Source organism: Glycine soja, chromosome 14 (assembly GCF_004193775.1).
Source record: "Glycine soja cultivar W05 chromosome 14, ASM419377v2, whole genome shotgun sequence".
Taxonomy (NCBI): Eukaryota; Viridiplantae; Streptophyta; class Magnoliopsida; order Fabales; family Fabaceae; genus Glycine; species Glycine soja.
Window position 1 is genome coordinate 46,162,344 of NC_041015.1, and position 17,542 is coordinate 46,179,885.

The 17,542-nt window shown below is 32.0% G+C and overlaps 2 protein-coding genes, 1 non-coding gene and 1 pseudogene across 3 annotated transcripts; 1 reads left to right on the forward strand and 3 right to left on the reverse strand.

Moving 5' to 3' along the window:
* On the reverse strand, positions 1-1,786 carry LOC114384330 (probable polyamine transporter At3g13620). The gene has a single exon (XM_028343992.1). It carries the CDS (start codon positions 1,538-1,540, stop codon positions 95-97), a length of 1,446 nt encoding a protein of 481 aa, XP_028199793.1. The 5' UTR covers positions 1,541-1,786; the 3' UTR covers positions 1-94.
* Positions 1,787-6,661: 4,875 nt separating this feature from the next.
* Positions 6,662-8,151, reverse strand: LOC114383477 (blue copper protein-like). Its single transcript, XM_028343159.1, has 2 exons — positions 7,912-8,151; positions 6,662-7,281 (listed from the first exon to the last, which is right to left on the reverse strand). Exons 1-2 carry the CDS (start codon positions 8,075-8,077, stop codon positions 6,830-6,832), a joined length of 618 nt encoding a protein of 205 aa, XP_028198960.1. The 5' UTR covers positions 8,078-8,151; the 3' UTR covers positions 6,662-6,829.
* A 3,649-nt stretch (positions 8,152-11,800) lies between these two features.
* TRNAK-UUU lies at positions 11,801-11,872 on the forward strand. Its single transcript has one exon. It is a non-coding gene; the product is annotated as a tRNA-Lys (tRNA).
* Positions 11,873-13,813: 1,941 nt separating this feature from the next.
* On the reverse strand, positions 13,814-16,786 carry LOC114383749 (annotated as a pseudogene).
* Between the last annotated feature and the right edge of the window lie 756 nt (positions 16,787-17,542).

Sequence of the window (17,542 nt, forward strand, 5' to 3'; positions counted from 1 at the left end):
TCCACTAAAATTGACCAAGCACATGTCTTTTTTCTCTAAAAATAATTACACAGGAAACTTTAATTTCTTAAAATAGTCTAGAGTGAGAGTGGACTCAATCTAAGACTACTACACTTATACACAGCGAAGACACATTATCCCTTTCAAAGCCATCATCTTCCTCTTGTTCAAACCCTACCCACTTCTTCCTCTTGCAGAGTTTTATGAACAAGAAAAACCCAATCCCAGCCACGCTCATCACCCCACTCACCAAATATACAGTTTTCGTAGCAATAACCATAATCAAAACCAGAAACCCAGAGGGCACCAAACACATCACCACCAAAAGTGGAAGCTTCAATGGAACTCGGTAAGGCCTCTTAATGGAAGGAGATTTCCATCTCAACCAAAGAAACGAGGCGAACTCCAACAACATTCCCAAACTGTACAAGAAATTCGCCGAGGAAATGATGTCGGTGAAGTCCATGTACGACACACCAATCGTTATTATGGTAGAAACCAAAATCCCCAACCACGGCGTGTGGAACCACTTAGACCGAACACCGAAAAGCTTCGGTAATATCCCGATCTCCGCCATGCCGAGGATCTGATACGCGCTGCTGCTCAATTGGGCCTCGAAAAGCCCAATTGCAGATAAAACCGCGCCAAAATCAATCCATATTTTCAACCATTTTCCCGCGATGATCTCCGCAGCCTGCGCGTGAAACCCGTTTTCCCATTGAGTTTGATCAACCAAAACAGCTCCGGTGACAGCGAAAAGTGGTATCAGGTAAGACACGCAAGTGAAAATCACTGCCACAAAGAGAGCCAAGGGGAAAGTTTTCTGCGGTTCATCAACTTCCCCTGCTAAGGTACTCACGTTGTCCCAGAAGTTCAAGTTCCAGAAAAGAGTGTTGAAGAACAAGTTCCAATCTTTCTTCACACCCTTCTGCCCCAGACTGATCCACCTGTGTGGTTTAATCTTGGGGATTGCGATGAGGGACATTACGATAAAGGGGGTGAGAGAAATCACAGCAAGTAAAACGGCGACGTAGCCCACGATGGTGAGGCCGGTGTAGTTCAGGAAGGAGAGGGTGAGGGTTGAGGAGAGAACCGCCACGTGGCGGGGCCAGCCGGAGTGGAAGACGGGGAAGATTTTCTGGACGTAGTCGATGCAGAGGACCGGGAAGGCGGCGATGTTGATGACGCCGCTGAGGAACTTCCACGTGCCCATCAAGGAGCCCCAGAATGGGCCGAAGGCCCGTGAGGCCCATAGGACGAAGCCGCCGTTGCCGGGGTAGGCGGTGGTTAATTCGGCGGTTATTAGGGCTTCCGGGACGCTCCAGATGAAGGGGAAGACGAGGAAGCCCAGGAGGGCTAGGAGGGGGCCCGCGGCTTGCACCGCGGGCTCCTCGCCATAGGGCCCGCCCGCGACCTCGAAGTAGATGAGGAATATCAGAGGGATTAGGGTTAGTTTCTTGGGTTTTTTTGTGGTTCTGGAAACGGCGGGAACGGTTGTGGTTGGTGCAGATTCTGCAGAAGGATTTTCTTTTTCGCCCATGACGACGGGTTAAGGCGTTGTTGAATTTGGTTTAGGAAAGGAGAATCTGATCTGATTCAAGACTCAAGAGTGGACTTCCTAAATTTATATTGCAATTAATTATTTTTGTTTTGAAAATTGTGTTGCATAATGCACAATTTTTTAAAATTATTTTATAGTTTAAGAGATGATATGTGCAAACAAAAGAGTGAAAAAATATACAAAATTTTAAAAGTTGAATAACAAAATGTATAAAATTTAATAGTTTGGTAGCAAAATTTGTTCAAACATAAAAGATGAATGAGAAAAGTTGCAATTAAGTTTTTACTTTTTCTATTTCTTCAAATACATATATGTGGAGAGTTCTACGGTGGACCCTAAGATAGGTGGTTCACTCGTGAACGTGTGATTTTGGAAAAGGAAATGTCAATTTTACCCTCAATAGTAAGCGTTGGATTTACAAATAATTAATTGGATGTTTGAGATTTGGGAGGGAGAATCAGATATTAATTTGATGTATAAAAAAATGGTTATAAATTATATTGTGAGTAGACTATTTTAACCCTTTGGGTGGAAATTGTCCTTCTAACTCCTACCGCCGGATTCACACTCTTATTGCCAACGAGTACTTATCACTCTTCACGGGTCGTTATGCTCTAAACTCACCTTTTTGTATGCTATGATAAAGGAAACAAAAATTCATAGTGATTAATACGTGCACAAATATGGTAGAGATTCAAATTGAATTTTTATTTCTTTTGAAATGAATTTCTTAGCACTTTAAAAATGATTATTTATTTTAAAATAAAAAAATTAAATATCATGAGATGAGAAGATTGGAGGTGGGATGACTGAAAACATAAGATAAATATTAAGATTTTGAATTAACCACTCAACAATGTGTCATTTTGGGAGTTGGAGGTGGGATGGCTGAGAACACAAGATAAATTTTGAAATAATTTTTTTCTTAAGATAAAATGAACTTTTAACATATTAAAAAAATTATAGAAAACAATAATTCAGTAGTGGACCACCTATTTGATAGTCCACCGTAGAATTTGCCAAATGGGCGTTGAAAAGGGTGGAGATGGACAAAAGGTAATACGTGTATTTGGGCTTTTAGCTAAAAGTGGGGTGGGGTGTGTGGTCCTTGTGTAGATAGAGCTTATGTGTTATAATAGGAGTGAAAATAGAAAATAGATAGAAAGGAAAAAAAAAAGATATTAAAATGAAAAACTAAATGTATATTAAATATTCTCTTATTTCTTCTAGATTATCTACACCTAGCAATCTTCTATGCCTGTATTCAATCACAGAATTGCAATCAATATAAATATGAATTTGACTTCTTTATTATCTTTTTTCAGTATTATTCTTGTCTTGTGCTGTCTTTTAAAATTATATAATTTTTTAAATATTATTTATATTATTATTTAATTATAAGTAAAGACTTATTTTGATAATCTGTATAATACAAGTTTATGTTGAATAGTTATGAAAATTAATGAGATAAAACTATAACTTTAATTAGATAACAATCCAAACAAGACCTAATAAATTATATGTTACGTTTTTTTTCCTATATATTTTCCTCACACGTGTAACAGGAGACACACTATTAGAAAACAAATTCAACAACAAAGGGGATCAATGTTTTATTACAATAGTATTAGAATATTAAAATATTTAAAGGTAACTTATATCGTGAATCTATATAATTTATATGGTGAATTAAATATAAGAAGCGTGAACATATTTAAAAGACAAAAAAAGTTTCTTCATGGCACCTAGAAATGCACTGATGCACATTTGATGTCATGCCAATAGTGTCTTTTTAAAAAAATCTTAAAATAAATACCATTTATTTATCTTAAAATGAATGTTAAGGATTAAAAATAATGGTTTTAAATTTTGGAAAGATAAAAATAAAACAAATTAGAAAGACCAAAATCTAAAAGTAAAAAAAATATTTTAAAGACAAACTAAATCTTATTCATTTTTTAAGAAACCATAGCATCTTTATCTTTAACCCAAGAAAATAAAATAAAAAATGTTCACGGGTTTTTGACTGGCAATTTTCTACTTTAGGTGTAGCGTTCAAAACTAAAACTAAATAAATGAACGTTGAAAAGGGCAGAGACGGACAAGAGGTAATACGTATTTGGGCCTTAGCTAGTCGTGTGGTCACTGGTGTGGAGATAAAGCTATATTCTATAATTTTTTTACTGATGCATATTTTATAATTTATTGGATATCAAGTACGGTAATGTTGTTGTTTAATTTAAAAACTTGTTGAATTAGTGCTGACACCTAAACTTAGTTAGGGTTGCCCTCTATCAAATCAATTATTATTCTTTTTGGATATTGGCCCACATTTATTTGGTTCTACTCTATTGATTTAGAAATATAGTATATAAAAAATAACTAACTTGGACGAATGAAAATAAGAATGATGAAAAAAAATTAAAAATGATGTTCATATTGGTTAAAATATTGTATCTTTTACTGTTAATTTTATATTGTATCTTAAATATTTTGAATCAAATTTAAAATAAAAAAGCATACTTTAAGTAGCTAGATATCACACTCTCATTAAGTTAATTAGGATAATGGTTAAAATATCTTAAAGTATAGTATTAAAAATAATAGAAAAATAATATGAATATAGTAATGGTTAAAATAAATAATTTAATATTAAAATAAAAAAATAAACCTACCATCTATTGAATATTTAAGGATAAAAATGATAAATATAAAAAAGTTAGAAATTTGAAGTGAATGCTTTGAAAAAAAGCTATTTGAAGTATTATGTCAAAAAAATACTAAAAATTATTGAGAAAACTTGTTTATCAGTCAAATAAGTTTTTAAATTAATAAAAAAACTATAAAAAATTAACTATGATGCTTCCTAATTGTTAAATATGGTTTTAGAAATTGAAGAAGAAAATTGACAAAAAATATGATGAAATGTCTAATTGATATTTCTTTTCTGTGTTTAATATTGTGATAATAAGATTTGAAACTAAGATTTCATTTATATTATCTAAAACCGTTTACACTATGCCATTCTATTGGTATTATTTAATGCATGCTAAACATGATGATATGAATCTACCAATGTCAAATAAGAGCAAGAGTTAAAAGAAGCAAAAAGGGTTTTGAGAGTTCAATCATAAAAGTGAAAGCTAAAGACAATCTTGCTAAATTATGTTGAATTCAAGAATTGTCTCATTTTTACAACTTAAAAATAAATTTAATACATTCAAAGACAATAATTTGAAGAGTAAAATAAATCTAATAATTTTAGTGTCAACATACTTCTTTATAAGAAAGTTATAAAAGAAACAAAAAATTAATACCGAATTTTTCAAGGTAATCCATTTCGGTTTCGTGTTACTTGACATCAAAGCTTCAACTTCTTGAAATTCAGATTTGAGTTTTTCTTTGTTTCAATCCTATTAAAAAAATATTCTAATTTTGTTTCTTTAATTTGTGTTCATCTTGTTTATTTCTTGTGCCATTCTATTTTGTTTCTGTCATCCTTGTTTTATTTCTTTTTGTAATTTCTTGTTCTTCATTTGTGTCTTTTCATTACCTTTCATCTTTTTTGTGTCAACAACATATGGCTAGTTGAATTTTGAGTTCTATTCGAAAATACAGAAAGAAAATTGAAAAAAATATAAAAAAGAAAAAAATTGTAAAAAAAATAATCTAAGAGCAAGAGTGCATCAACAGCAAATTCACTAGTTGTTTGTGAATTGGAAGAATTCTATGTTTTCTTTGTTAAATATGATCTTGTGGTGTCTTTATTCATTATCTTTGGTGTGTTTATCATCCATCTTGTTTTTGTTATATTTCTTGTTGATTTTTTGCTCTCTAAATTCAAGTCACTTGATTGTTTGCTTGTTGTCTTAAAAAGAATCATTGATAAAGTTTTCTCTTAAGAACTTAAAGAGGAAATTAAGTACTAAAAGAAAAGAGTGGTAAGATCATCATTGAGAAAAGCCAAACTGTGTGACAAACACGGGTGAATTGTGAGGTCCTCTATTCTCTCATTTTATTCATTATTATGACAAGCGATCCGGATAATTAAAAGATGCATGGAAATAAAGATTTGTTGGTAGTAAGAAAAGTATTGAATATGCAAGTTAAAAGAAGAAGATGAAGCTCAAAAAGAAAATATCTTTCATACTAAGTGTCTTGTTCAAGGAAAAGTGTGTAACATGATATAGATGGAGGAATTGCACCAATGTAGTAAGTACTACCTTCCTAGTGGAGAAACTGAATTTGCGCACCACCAAGTTCCTAGGCCTTATACACAGTGAACATAAAATTGCACTTGCTTCTTTGTCTCCAAAGCAAGTATTTGAATAATAAATAAAAATGATAAAAGGTGAGAAGTATAATAAATAAAATGAGAGAGAACTAGACAAAGAAAAGGAAAAAGTTGAAATAAAAATGTGATTCTATTGTTTAACTATTTTATAATGGAACATAATAAAGATTTCATTCTATTGTAATAAAATGAGTTATAACTTTTTAATTCACATATTATCTTCAAGAGACTTATGATTTGGAAAATTTTGCAAAGATAAAATAATTATATGTTCCATTCCTATTTTTAAAAACCAAATAATAGAACAAGTATAATAGAACAAGTTACTCCTTCCACTCCATTCTATGTCCTATGCCACTAATCCAAACCTAGTACGGTTAAAAAAATTTGAAATTAGAGAATATTTGAAAGCCTAAATACAATTAAGCCAAATTTAATTGAAAGACTAGAATTGATGAGATCCACGGTGGTTATTTTTTTTTTATAATCATGTCATTAATTAGAAGTATTTATTGACTTTGTAGTGACTAATTTCCAAAAGATAACTTGACTAATTACATTAGTGGATAGTTAATTTTTTCTTCTAAACATATTTTTTTTATTCAGAAAACTCAGAGACTTTTGCTTAAAAAATTAATTTCAAAATCTGAATTGGTTGACACAGTTTGGATTTATAATCATTTCAGAATTTTCTTCATTTCCCCAAATTTAATTACTTAGGAAGGAACCACAAGTCCCTGGGATTGCAATGCAAGTTATTCAGCAGTAGGTACTCACTCCTCGCCGTACGTATACATTAAAAAATGTAAAGAACATACAATAAACATATATTAGAATAAATATCACTCATAGTCATAGCAAAATCTGAATTGGTCAATTGGATCAAAAGAAGAAAACAGAGTAAACAGATTGAAAGGCAAGGAAACCCCGAAAGCACTGCCTCTGTCCTGACTCCATAACATCTCCCCTCAAATTCACATCAAACGCAACACAAAGTATGGGATCAAAGAAGCAAAAAACATAGCAACAATTGGTGAGCCAGCAGCAGTTGCAGATGATGTATAAGAAGATGTGGTAGTGGTGGAGGTTTCAGTTGAAGGGGTGGTGGAGGTTGAAGTTTTAGGGTTAGTGGAGGTGGAAGTGGGTGTGTCTTTGGTGTCATCAGAATCAGAAGGTGAGTCCTTTGCAGCTGGTGAAGGTGCTGTAGCAGGAGCAGATGCTTTTTTAGCCTTTACTTTAACAGCAAGCTTCATACCACCATCACAATGGCCAGGAGAAGCACATATGAAGTAGTGAGTGCCGGCAGTCTTGAGGGTGATTGTGGTGGTGCCACTGCTGTCTGTGCTTAGTGAATTGCCTGTGGTGCAGCTCTTGTAATCACTTTCTTTCACTTCGTCCACTGTGTGACCAGCCCCATAATTGAAAACTGTCACACATGAATATAAATGAGGTGCCTCTTTGGAATCATCTGAGTGCTTTAAAGTGTGCTGAAATTATGTATATACACGAATACTAAAGTATGAAATTATTAATTTTTGGTTAAGATGTGTTTCAAGTTGCTTAATTTTTCATTTTTTTTTCTTTTTTAACACAAGATTGACATTTTCCAACAAATTATTTAATACAACAGACTTGAAGATTTATCTTATAAGTTAATGTTTAAAGATCAAAATTATCTATTCATCATACTATACCATATTAGTAAAACCAATGATTTTAGTCTTATAGTTCCTACATTTTAAAACTAATGATTTATTCATATATATATATATATTTTTATAATTGGTGAATTTCATCCTTACCTAAATATCATAAGTTCCATTAAGAGAGATGAAATTCACCTATTTTTCAAAATGCAGAGAACAAGATATCAGATATCATTTTAAAAAAAAAATATAAAACCCAGATTAATTTTAACCGAAAGTTAAAAGACCTAAGATATATTTTATCTTTAATTTTTTATTGATCTTATAATCAATGACACTTTAGAGGAAATAAATCTCTTCAAGGGAGCATTGTGCATTGTGCATTTGTGCATGAAACCAAAGAATCTTACCAAGACTATCTCCGACTTTCAATTTCAAGCCACTGGCCCATGTACTGTAATCAGCACCGAGTGCCCAACCTGAGGTGTCTCCCACTGTGTGGGTAGCTGCACGTGTCGGCAGAACCATGTTGAGTGCTAGACATAGACCCAAAACTAAAGCAACAGAGGAAGCCATTTAGTGAGAGTGAGTGTGAAAAAAGGGAAGCAAATTAACTACAGAAGCTGCTCTGAGAGGGTGCTCTTAATTGTAGAATGGGGTTGCTTTATATAATTGTTTTTGTGTAGGGAACATATAGTTGGTGGAGTTAAGTAAGCCCAGTTGGTCTCGGTTTGCATGAGGATGACTTGAGTTGCACTTCATACCCAATTAGTGTACCAGAAAAGTGGGTCTGCTGTTCTTTCCAATTCTCATGAGTAGTGATTGAATCATATTATTTTGTTGAAATTCTATTTTATTATCGTAAGCAACACCACCTGAAGGCAAAAGTTTCACTTGTAACAGTAATAAACTGATAATGATGGATTAACGATTATGGGGGATGGATTGAGAATGAAGATAATGAAAGGGAGATTGTATTGATAGGGAAATCTTTCTTGTGTACTTCATTTTGTATTGTAAGAGGTGGAAAGAAAAAAGGAAATAGAAAAAAGGTATAGATAGAAAAATTAAAAATATAATAAATAATGGAGGTGCACTATATTCTACGTAGAAGTATATGAATATCATTTAATATTACATCGAGTGCACTATATTCTATTAATAACTAGGTCATCTTATTGTTTAATGGAGGTGCAAAGTTCTACTAATTAATTTTTGTATTCATGGTTGAGAAGGTCGTGTGTTAGTCTCTAGAAGATTTTTTGTCAACATCCTTCCATAGTTGATATCATACACAAACACAACATGAGTAAGACCATCACTTGAAAATTGATTGTTTTGCTTAATGCCTACTCATTGTGGAGCACAAAACTGATCATTAGACTACTAGAAAATAAACATAACCAGCTTGTTTTCAAAGTCAAAAAGGGTTTTTTTTTTTTATAAAAAAAATTCGGATGAAGAACTCGAGCTTTATTCCAACAAAGAATCAGAACTGATATGTCATTTGTCATGTTCACTTAGACTTAGGGCTTAAGGAAATGTGTTCTGAACAAATCGTTGTTGAATGTGTACCTATGTTCATTGCTTTCAAAACCAGATTTCTATTTTCTCTTGGTGTCGGAGTTCCACGAGTTGTATTTTGTACTATCGAATGTCGGTGCCTACCTACATAGCCATTTTTTAGGGTTTAAAAAAGGGTAAATATATTTGGACACCCTTAATATTTAGTGTGAGAGAGGAAAACAAGAAAAAAATGATAAATGATATGTAATAAAAAGAAAGAGATAGCTAGAGAGAAGTGATAAATATTAATGAAGTATTTAAAATTAAAGAATGTCTAAATATTATGAAAAAATTGCCTTGAAAGTAACAACACTCAATGTGTGTATATATATTTCAAATCTCACTTATTCATATTATAAGTTACTGACGAAAACACAGGTATGATCTAAATTTAATATATTTTAAATTTATTATATTAATTTACTATTTTGTCTAAATACTTGTATATCTATATGTATTTTTTTAATTCTCATGTCTCAAATATTTACGGTAATATGATAATAAATGAGAAAAAAAATTATACACTTACAACTTATTATATATGATAAATTTATTAATTTTTAAAATTATTTTAAATTTATTGATTTTTAAAATTGTTTTACATTATACATAGACATCAAACTCTAATATAATACATGAAGTTCAAATGGCAGAAACGAAAACTTGGCACACACTATTAACAAAGGCATGGATAATAAGTTTATAATAATATATCTTTATGTGATGTGTTTATGGATTTCACTTTAAAGTAATTAATTAACGGTCTATATTTCAGTTACTAAAATATAAAATTGACAATTAAAAATCTACTAATTTTTTAATTAAAATTGGATTTTTTTAAAAAAATATATTAAAAATTGACCAATTTTTATTTTAAAATATCTATAAGTTTGTATACTACAACTATCCATTTTTAAAAAAATACGTGGATTCCCTCACAATTTAATATCCTGGTATACTTAACAATATTTAGGTGTCTCCGGGTATGTAGAACTATATTTGTTTAATATTAGCGAAATTTTAAAAAATGATTTATTATTTGTGGCTTTTTTTAAAATCTACTAATTTTTTAATTAAAATTGGATTTTTTTAAAAGTATTAAAAATTGACCAATTTTTATTTTAAAAAAACTATAAGTTTGTATACTACAACTACCCATTTTTTTAAATACGTGGATCCCGTCCCAATTTAAGATATGATGTAATATTTAAAAAGTAAAGAGATGGCTTGACGGATTAAAAAGTAGAGAGGACTTGAATGTATTGTTATCATTTGCACCTTATAATTTTTATTCTTCCAAATTTCTATAAAAAAGATAATTATACAGAGAAAGATGAAGAAGGAGAAGAAAAAAGTAGAGAAAGTAAAAGAAAGAAATTTTAGATTGAAATTTGAATCCAAAAATTAAGAATAAAAATCGGAACCTTCCTTTGAGGCATTGTTATTAATTTGAGGGAAGGTGCAGTGACATTCAAATTAGCTAATCCAAAACAGTTTGTATATTAATATTGTTATTGGTTGATTGGGTAATCAACTCAAAAAACTGATGAGCAGAATGCAGGATAGTAGGATAATACATGAAAGTGTCAGTTACTGAATAGAAATTTCAAAACTTTGTATTTATATTGTTTTTCCATTTTATTCTTTAATCAAGTACATGGGTTTATTTATGAAAATAATTTAAATAAAAGTGGACAATCACTTAGAAAAATATTTCTTTTATTTATTTATTTATTTATTTATTTTTTGCTGATTGGGATGGGCAAAAAGTCCCAACCCGAATCAATTAAATCACTAAGGCAAGTCTTTAAAAATACACCAATCACACTCCAAATTAACTCCATGCTTAACAAAGGAATTAGCTAGATTATTTGGTTCTCTCATTATATGTCTAAACTCACCACGCTGCAGCTGCGTGCTTAAATTCTTAATCTCCTCCACTAGCCCACAGTACTTGTCTATCATAGAACATCCATTATTTATCATCATGTAATTTTTAATATAATTTTGTATATTTTTCATTTGATTCATTTTTTAAATTTTTCTTAAATTAGAATATCATCATGTAATATCTGAGAGTCGTATATATAATTTCAATTGCAATTTTACTTAAATTAGAATAACATCATGTATATGAATTAACTTTTTTAACTAATTTTTATTAACCATGTTTACCTTTTTTTTTAAAATGCAACTGCATATATTTTGGTTGAATATACAACAGTCTTTTTTTTTTTTGTTTATTTCTTTGATTTCATTATGATTATATTATTAAATCTAATGCACAGGTAAAGTTTTTACAGTAATTGTTTTTCAACTTTGATTTTATGTTAAGTTAACATTTTTTAGACGACATGTATTTTTTATTAAAAATAATTATATTTAAGTAGGATTAAATTATTATATACAACAAAGTTTTTCTTTCAAATAACTAAAATTGGAGATCATTATTTAAATTGGAATAATTCATGCTAATTGATGCACCGCTTGTAGGTTATGTCAACATTTTTTCACTATTATAAGTTCTGCATTTTTTAAATTTTCATTACTTGAGCACATGTTTCACCGATGTTTACTTTTTCACTTTATAATAATTTATTATTATTTTCCGTGCATTTCTCTTATGTTGCCTCTATTAAGGAATAGGTATGAATATGATATAATAATAGTCACTGATACACCTGTCACATAATAAATTATCTAATATATATTTATTCAAATGAATTTTTAAAAGCCGTCTTAGCTCAGTGGTAGAGCGCGTGGCTTTTAACCACGTGGTCGTGGGTTCGATCCCCACAGACGGCGTTTTTATTTGTTTGTTTTTATCCATTTACATAATATTCACCGTGTTAATATATATATACTTGCGGAAGCGGACGCAAATACTTGAGTTAAAGACGCTGTAGCATATAAAACTTCAATTTTATCACTAATTACGTAAGGAACTGGGGCATTTTATTGGTTTCAATATCTAATAATTCATTAAAAAATATATATTATGTGCAATCAATTTTGCCAATGGGGAAATGTATCTTCAATTTGATTGTTGTCAACATGTAAAGCCTGCAACCTATGAAGCACGGGCACCCCAGCCCCTTGCTGTGTCCGGTCCGACACGCGTCCATGTCAGTGTTCGACACCGATACAATACCCGTACTACGTCCTATATTTTGGATATTACAGGTGTCCACGTGTCCGTGTCTGTGTCGTATCCGGTGTTCGTGCAGCCTACGATCTAAAACTGGAAGGTATAATAACTTCACAAGGCATTGTGGAATAGTGCCTGTTGTGAGGAAAGTTGAGAATCTCAATTGAACTTGCATTGCATATTGAGGCAGAGATGCCACAACTGAGTAAGTTGAAACCAAGATCAAGGTTAACCGAGCTTGTCATTCCTGGAGAAATGGTCCATTAATGATGTGGATAGATTTTGGAATAGGTTCAAAAATTGTAACGAATCCCTTTCTTGTAACAAAATGGGGGGACTTTTGCATTAAGTTTGTTATTGGACAGATTGAGATACCTCAAACTTGGGATTTTTCCTAATGATTTTGGAATTTCAGTCGAATTGAAAGAAGCCAAGTCCAAATATTTTTAAAGGGTAGAAATTAAGATTGACACTGTAATTGAAATTTAGTAATAATTCATTATTCTGCAAAAGGAAAAGAAGTTTAAGACTTTTAAGTTGACAACCACTCAAGTTGTTTGATGATAGACACAAGTCAGTAAGGTTGGCAAGGCTGAAAATTTATTATCAGGAACAATCCAAGTCATAAAGTTAAGTCAAACAATGAAGATGGAAAAATTGACACTGTTATTGAAATTTAGTAATAATTGATTATTCTGCAAAAGGAAAAGAAGTTTAAGACTTTTAAGTTGACAACCACTCTAGTTGTTTGATGATAGACACAAGTCAGTAAGGTTTGCAATGCTGAAAATTTATTATCAAACAATGAAGATGGAATTTGACCGCTAAATTCATTCTCGGAAAGATTCAAGAGAATGAGATGTAACTCTTGAAGGTTTGAAAGCGATGAAGGAAGCCCAGCTCCTACATTGTTAATTTGAAAGCGATGAAGGCAAATTGTATTGAAACAGATTTGGCACACAAGATGTGTTCCAAACACAAACTCAAATGTAACTCTTGAAATCTATTTGGATGATGAAAGACATTTGGGATTTGACTGCTAAGAATATTATAATTAAGAAGAAATCTGTGCCATTTTCCCAGGTTGCTATCTTCGGGTAAACATGATGATATTCATAATCAGGATTGTCCTAATAAGTAGTATTAATGGTGAAGGGGGTTGATCTTCGAATTTGACTTTCAGGTGGGTATGATAAGGAATGGGAAGGAGAAGAATAAGAAAAGGATGGAAAATCAATCAGACCTATTGAGTTCCCTTGAAACTATTCTTTGTGAAGTTCAGATTTTTCGATATCCAATCTAATTAATGTAAAACCTCCATGTCCTTCTTTTACCCGACCATAATGTCCTTTCATGTTATTCATTATATTTTTTTCCAGCATAATGCTCTTTCATGTTATTGTTATCGTTTTTATAATCCTTTTCCATGATTCATTCTATACAGCCCCTAATCCACGTTTATGTTACTTTAATCTCATCAACCATACATTTGGTTGTACATGCTGCTGTAAACCAAATGGAGAAATAAATTTGGTTGTATATACTTCTATTTATTACTATATTTATTTTCCCAGCATAGGGTGTTCAGCAAGTTCTCATAAAATGACAATAAAAAAAATTGAATAGCAAAGAGTTGCCTCGCATAAGCCATGAATTGAGAAAATTACATGTTATGAGTTCAACAAAAAAAAAAAAATGGCTTTCATTCCCAAGTAAGAATGTGATCCCATAGCATGCAATTCTTACTAGTGATAGACTACTAATCAGAAACCCCATCATAACAACTTTGTATTAAAAGAAATTATCAGCCCTGTCTAATGACATTAGTTCCTTTTATTTCTTATACATGCGGCAGTCGGGAGAGTTCATTTTCCAAAGGCGACAAGGGTGTTCTTGCTGAATCTACATCTTCAAAATCAATCTTCCTTGCCATTGGGCTACATATCTTGGGACTAGATTTTCTCTTGTTTGACTGCAAAAACCAAAATATTTCAATAAATAAACAAGGGTCCATTTGTTACATATTCAAAAAAGTGTCTCTGATATAACATAATCTATGGTAAACATGATAAGACAATATATTATGTCACCACCTTCACAGATGCACTGCCAGTAGGTTTCCCACCAGAACTGCTGTGGTTCCTTCCCTTGCATCGCTTCGCTAATCTTTTGTTCTCCTCATCCAAGACGCTATTTTCATCAAACAATAATTTGACCTATTACCAAGTCAGGGTTATTAGTATTCATTAATAATCCAAAAAATGGAAAGGTCCTCAAAAGAAGTCCTAACCTCCTCTTCAGCTCTGTGAAGGTTAACCCTTAGGTTTTCTTTATCATTCTCTAGAGATTTGACTTCAGCAACAAGACACAGAACTCTCCGTGTTGATGGCTTCAAGCTACCAAATCCATAATGAAAAATCATGTTTCTAATTATGAACTGATAATGAGAATACATATTGATCCTAATGGTTTAAGAGACGGATATGTTAATTATCTGGGATATGAAAATCACAATTAAAGAGGTAGAAGGCTCACCAGTTCCACATTGTCAGCATCTTCTCACAGTGCTCATTTTCACTGTTTGCACTCAAGAATGCATATGTAGAAGACTCATCTGTAGTAGTAGTAACTGTAGCCAAAAGGGAGTCAAGCAAATTCTCTTCATCAAGTGTACTTCCAGAAGAAGAATCAACCTTCAACGCAAAGTAAATATCAGTAGTTAGCTTTCATGGCCAAAGGACTGCAACTTGTGAAAGACTGAAAGCTATTACCATTTGACAATTAAGAAAATGAGGGGAAAAAAGAACTATAAACAAGGAAATTTCTGTATTAGTAGAGATTAAAGTTCAATAATATGGTTTTCAACTTAGCAATTAGCAGCACCAGTGTATTCACAGTAAATTGTAGCCATACAAAGTGAATGTGCCGAATTATTTCAATAGGGTATACTGTGACTACACGCAACAGCCAAGCCAAATTATTTCAATTTTCATGATACCAATTGAAATATAAGTTAGATAATAGAGAAGTAGATAGTAGATGCAATTCCAGGCCTCTTTCCTATAGTTTAATAACCAAGAGACAATAGAACACTAGCAAATTCAAATTTCAAACCTGGGTAAGCATATCTAAATATAAGAATTTAAAGAAATTGACAATTGCATAACAATGAGAATGAAATAAGTTCCAGAGTCCATCCTATCATATATGACACATCCAATTCCAAGTTTCAATGCCCTTCACATCAGAAATCATTCAATCATGCTCTCTAACAAAATCTAAGGAAGAAACCAGGGATGGTTTTCAACTTAAAAATGATATATTTACATCAGAAAATGAAATTCCAACTAATCAACTCAAATACACACAGAGGGACAGGCTTTTCAGCACTGAACACATCAATGCTTAATCAAACCCCTCCACACTACCAAGTTGGATAAGCCTAAGGTCAGTTGTTTCATAAATCATATATATCAGAAATTGTCTTAGATAATTAAACAACACTCCAGTAATTATTTCAATCAAACCAGAAAGTTGAAATAAGCCAATAAAACAAGAAAGATGAAAACATAACGATACCAATTCGTTCTGCTGCTTGTATTTGATCAATTCCTGCTCCAACAAGCACAAATCGCGTTCCAACTCGAGTGCACGCTCCTGAGCCTCCTGCGCGCGTTCATCGGCCTCGTTCCCAAACTCCATTAACGCTTCCCTGTCGTGGTCATAGAGCGCGCATTCCCGCTCCAATTTCACACGCTGCTCCACCAGACTCTCACACTCCGCTGCCAACTTCTGATTCTCCTCAACGAACCTCTTCACTGCTTGCGCGTTCATGTTCGCCTCACACTACTCAAAAACCAAACCCCATAATAAACATAACATAAAAAGAAATACAACAATTAATCACGGTTTAATTAATCATTTGATCCTTGTACATATACAATTCTTACTAATAGTTCACACACTTGGAAACTAGCGCGTTGGTGTAAGAACTAAAACGAGTTAAAAATTCTATGTCTAGGGACTAAAACATGAGTAGTTTCAACGTAATTGTAGAGGTATAAGGACCAAATGAATAATTGTCATGGAAGCAAAAGAAAAGGAATACAAACTCTAGCGCGTTCGATGAGATCGTCTTTCTCCTTCAATTTCGAGAGGAGGAAGAGGTGCTGGTCGCGGAGTTGGCGCTGGGATTCTTGGGAAGCGTGAAGCTTGGAGAGGAGGGTTTGCGAGGATACGGGAAGGCCCACGCTGTGGTCGATGGATTCCTTGATGTAACCGTCGATTTCTGGAGGAAGATCCATTGTTGATGCTCGACGAAAGTCAAAGGTACGGGTTCGGAATCGGTGGTGGTTGCGATAAAGGGAGAAAGCGATGGCGGTATAAACCCTAATCGGTGGGAACGGTGGATTGTGAAAACGAAAGGGACGTTGCGATCGGAGAAAAAGGGTTTAATTGAAATATATTGATAGCCGTTGGGAGATTCAAATTGGAATTTTGATAGCCGTGGGGACTGGGGAGTTAATACCAGACGTTAACGTTTCCTTTTGCTTGCTCCACCACTATAACAATTTGTGATGGGATTATATATGTATTTATGAGTGTGATTTACTCCTATCCACTACTAAGAGGATGATTCTCTTTACTCTCCATAATTAAATATTTTTATGAATTGCTCCCTTTGTATTATTATAATTGCTGTACAATGAAATAAAATTATCTCAAAATCATTATTATTTTAGTTTTTCAAATCAAATACTAATTTTTATTTAAAGAAATTAATAATAAAATAAAATTAATTTTATAAATTATTATTCTCTTTTATCTATTTATTATTTTTATCCGTGTAAAACAACCTAAAACAACTATTATGTTAGAATGGAAGGAATAGTAGTTTAGTGTGTGTCGACCTAAGCTAAATACTTATTTTATATAACTAAAATTAAAATGTATGAATATTTGATTTGATTACTTATTTAGGTTATATACATGCACAAGTTTTGCATTTTAGTGTCTGCATTTAAAAATTATTCATTTTTGTCTTTTGTCTATATATTTTTAATTTGTTTTAGTCTCCATCATTTTAAATGGTAAGAATTAAAACAAGTTAAAAAAAATATATGTGTAAAGCAGTTTCTACCTATAAGAACTAAAATATAAAGATTTTGTAAGTATGGTGATCAAGTGAATAATTAAACTGAATATTTTTTATATATAAATTATATTATAATTAAAATTTATAACAAATAAATATTTTTAAACATATAAATAATGTTTACCACAAATAATTTATAGTATAATATAAGGTTATTTTTAACTATTTGATG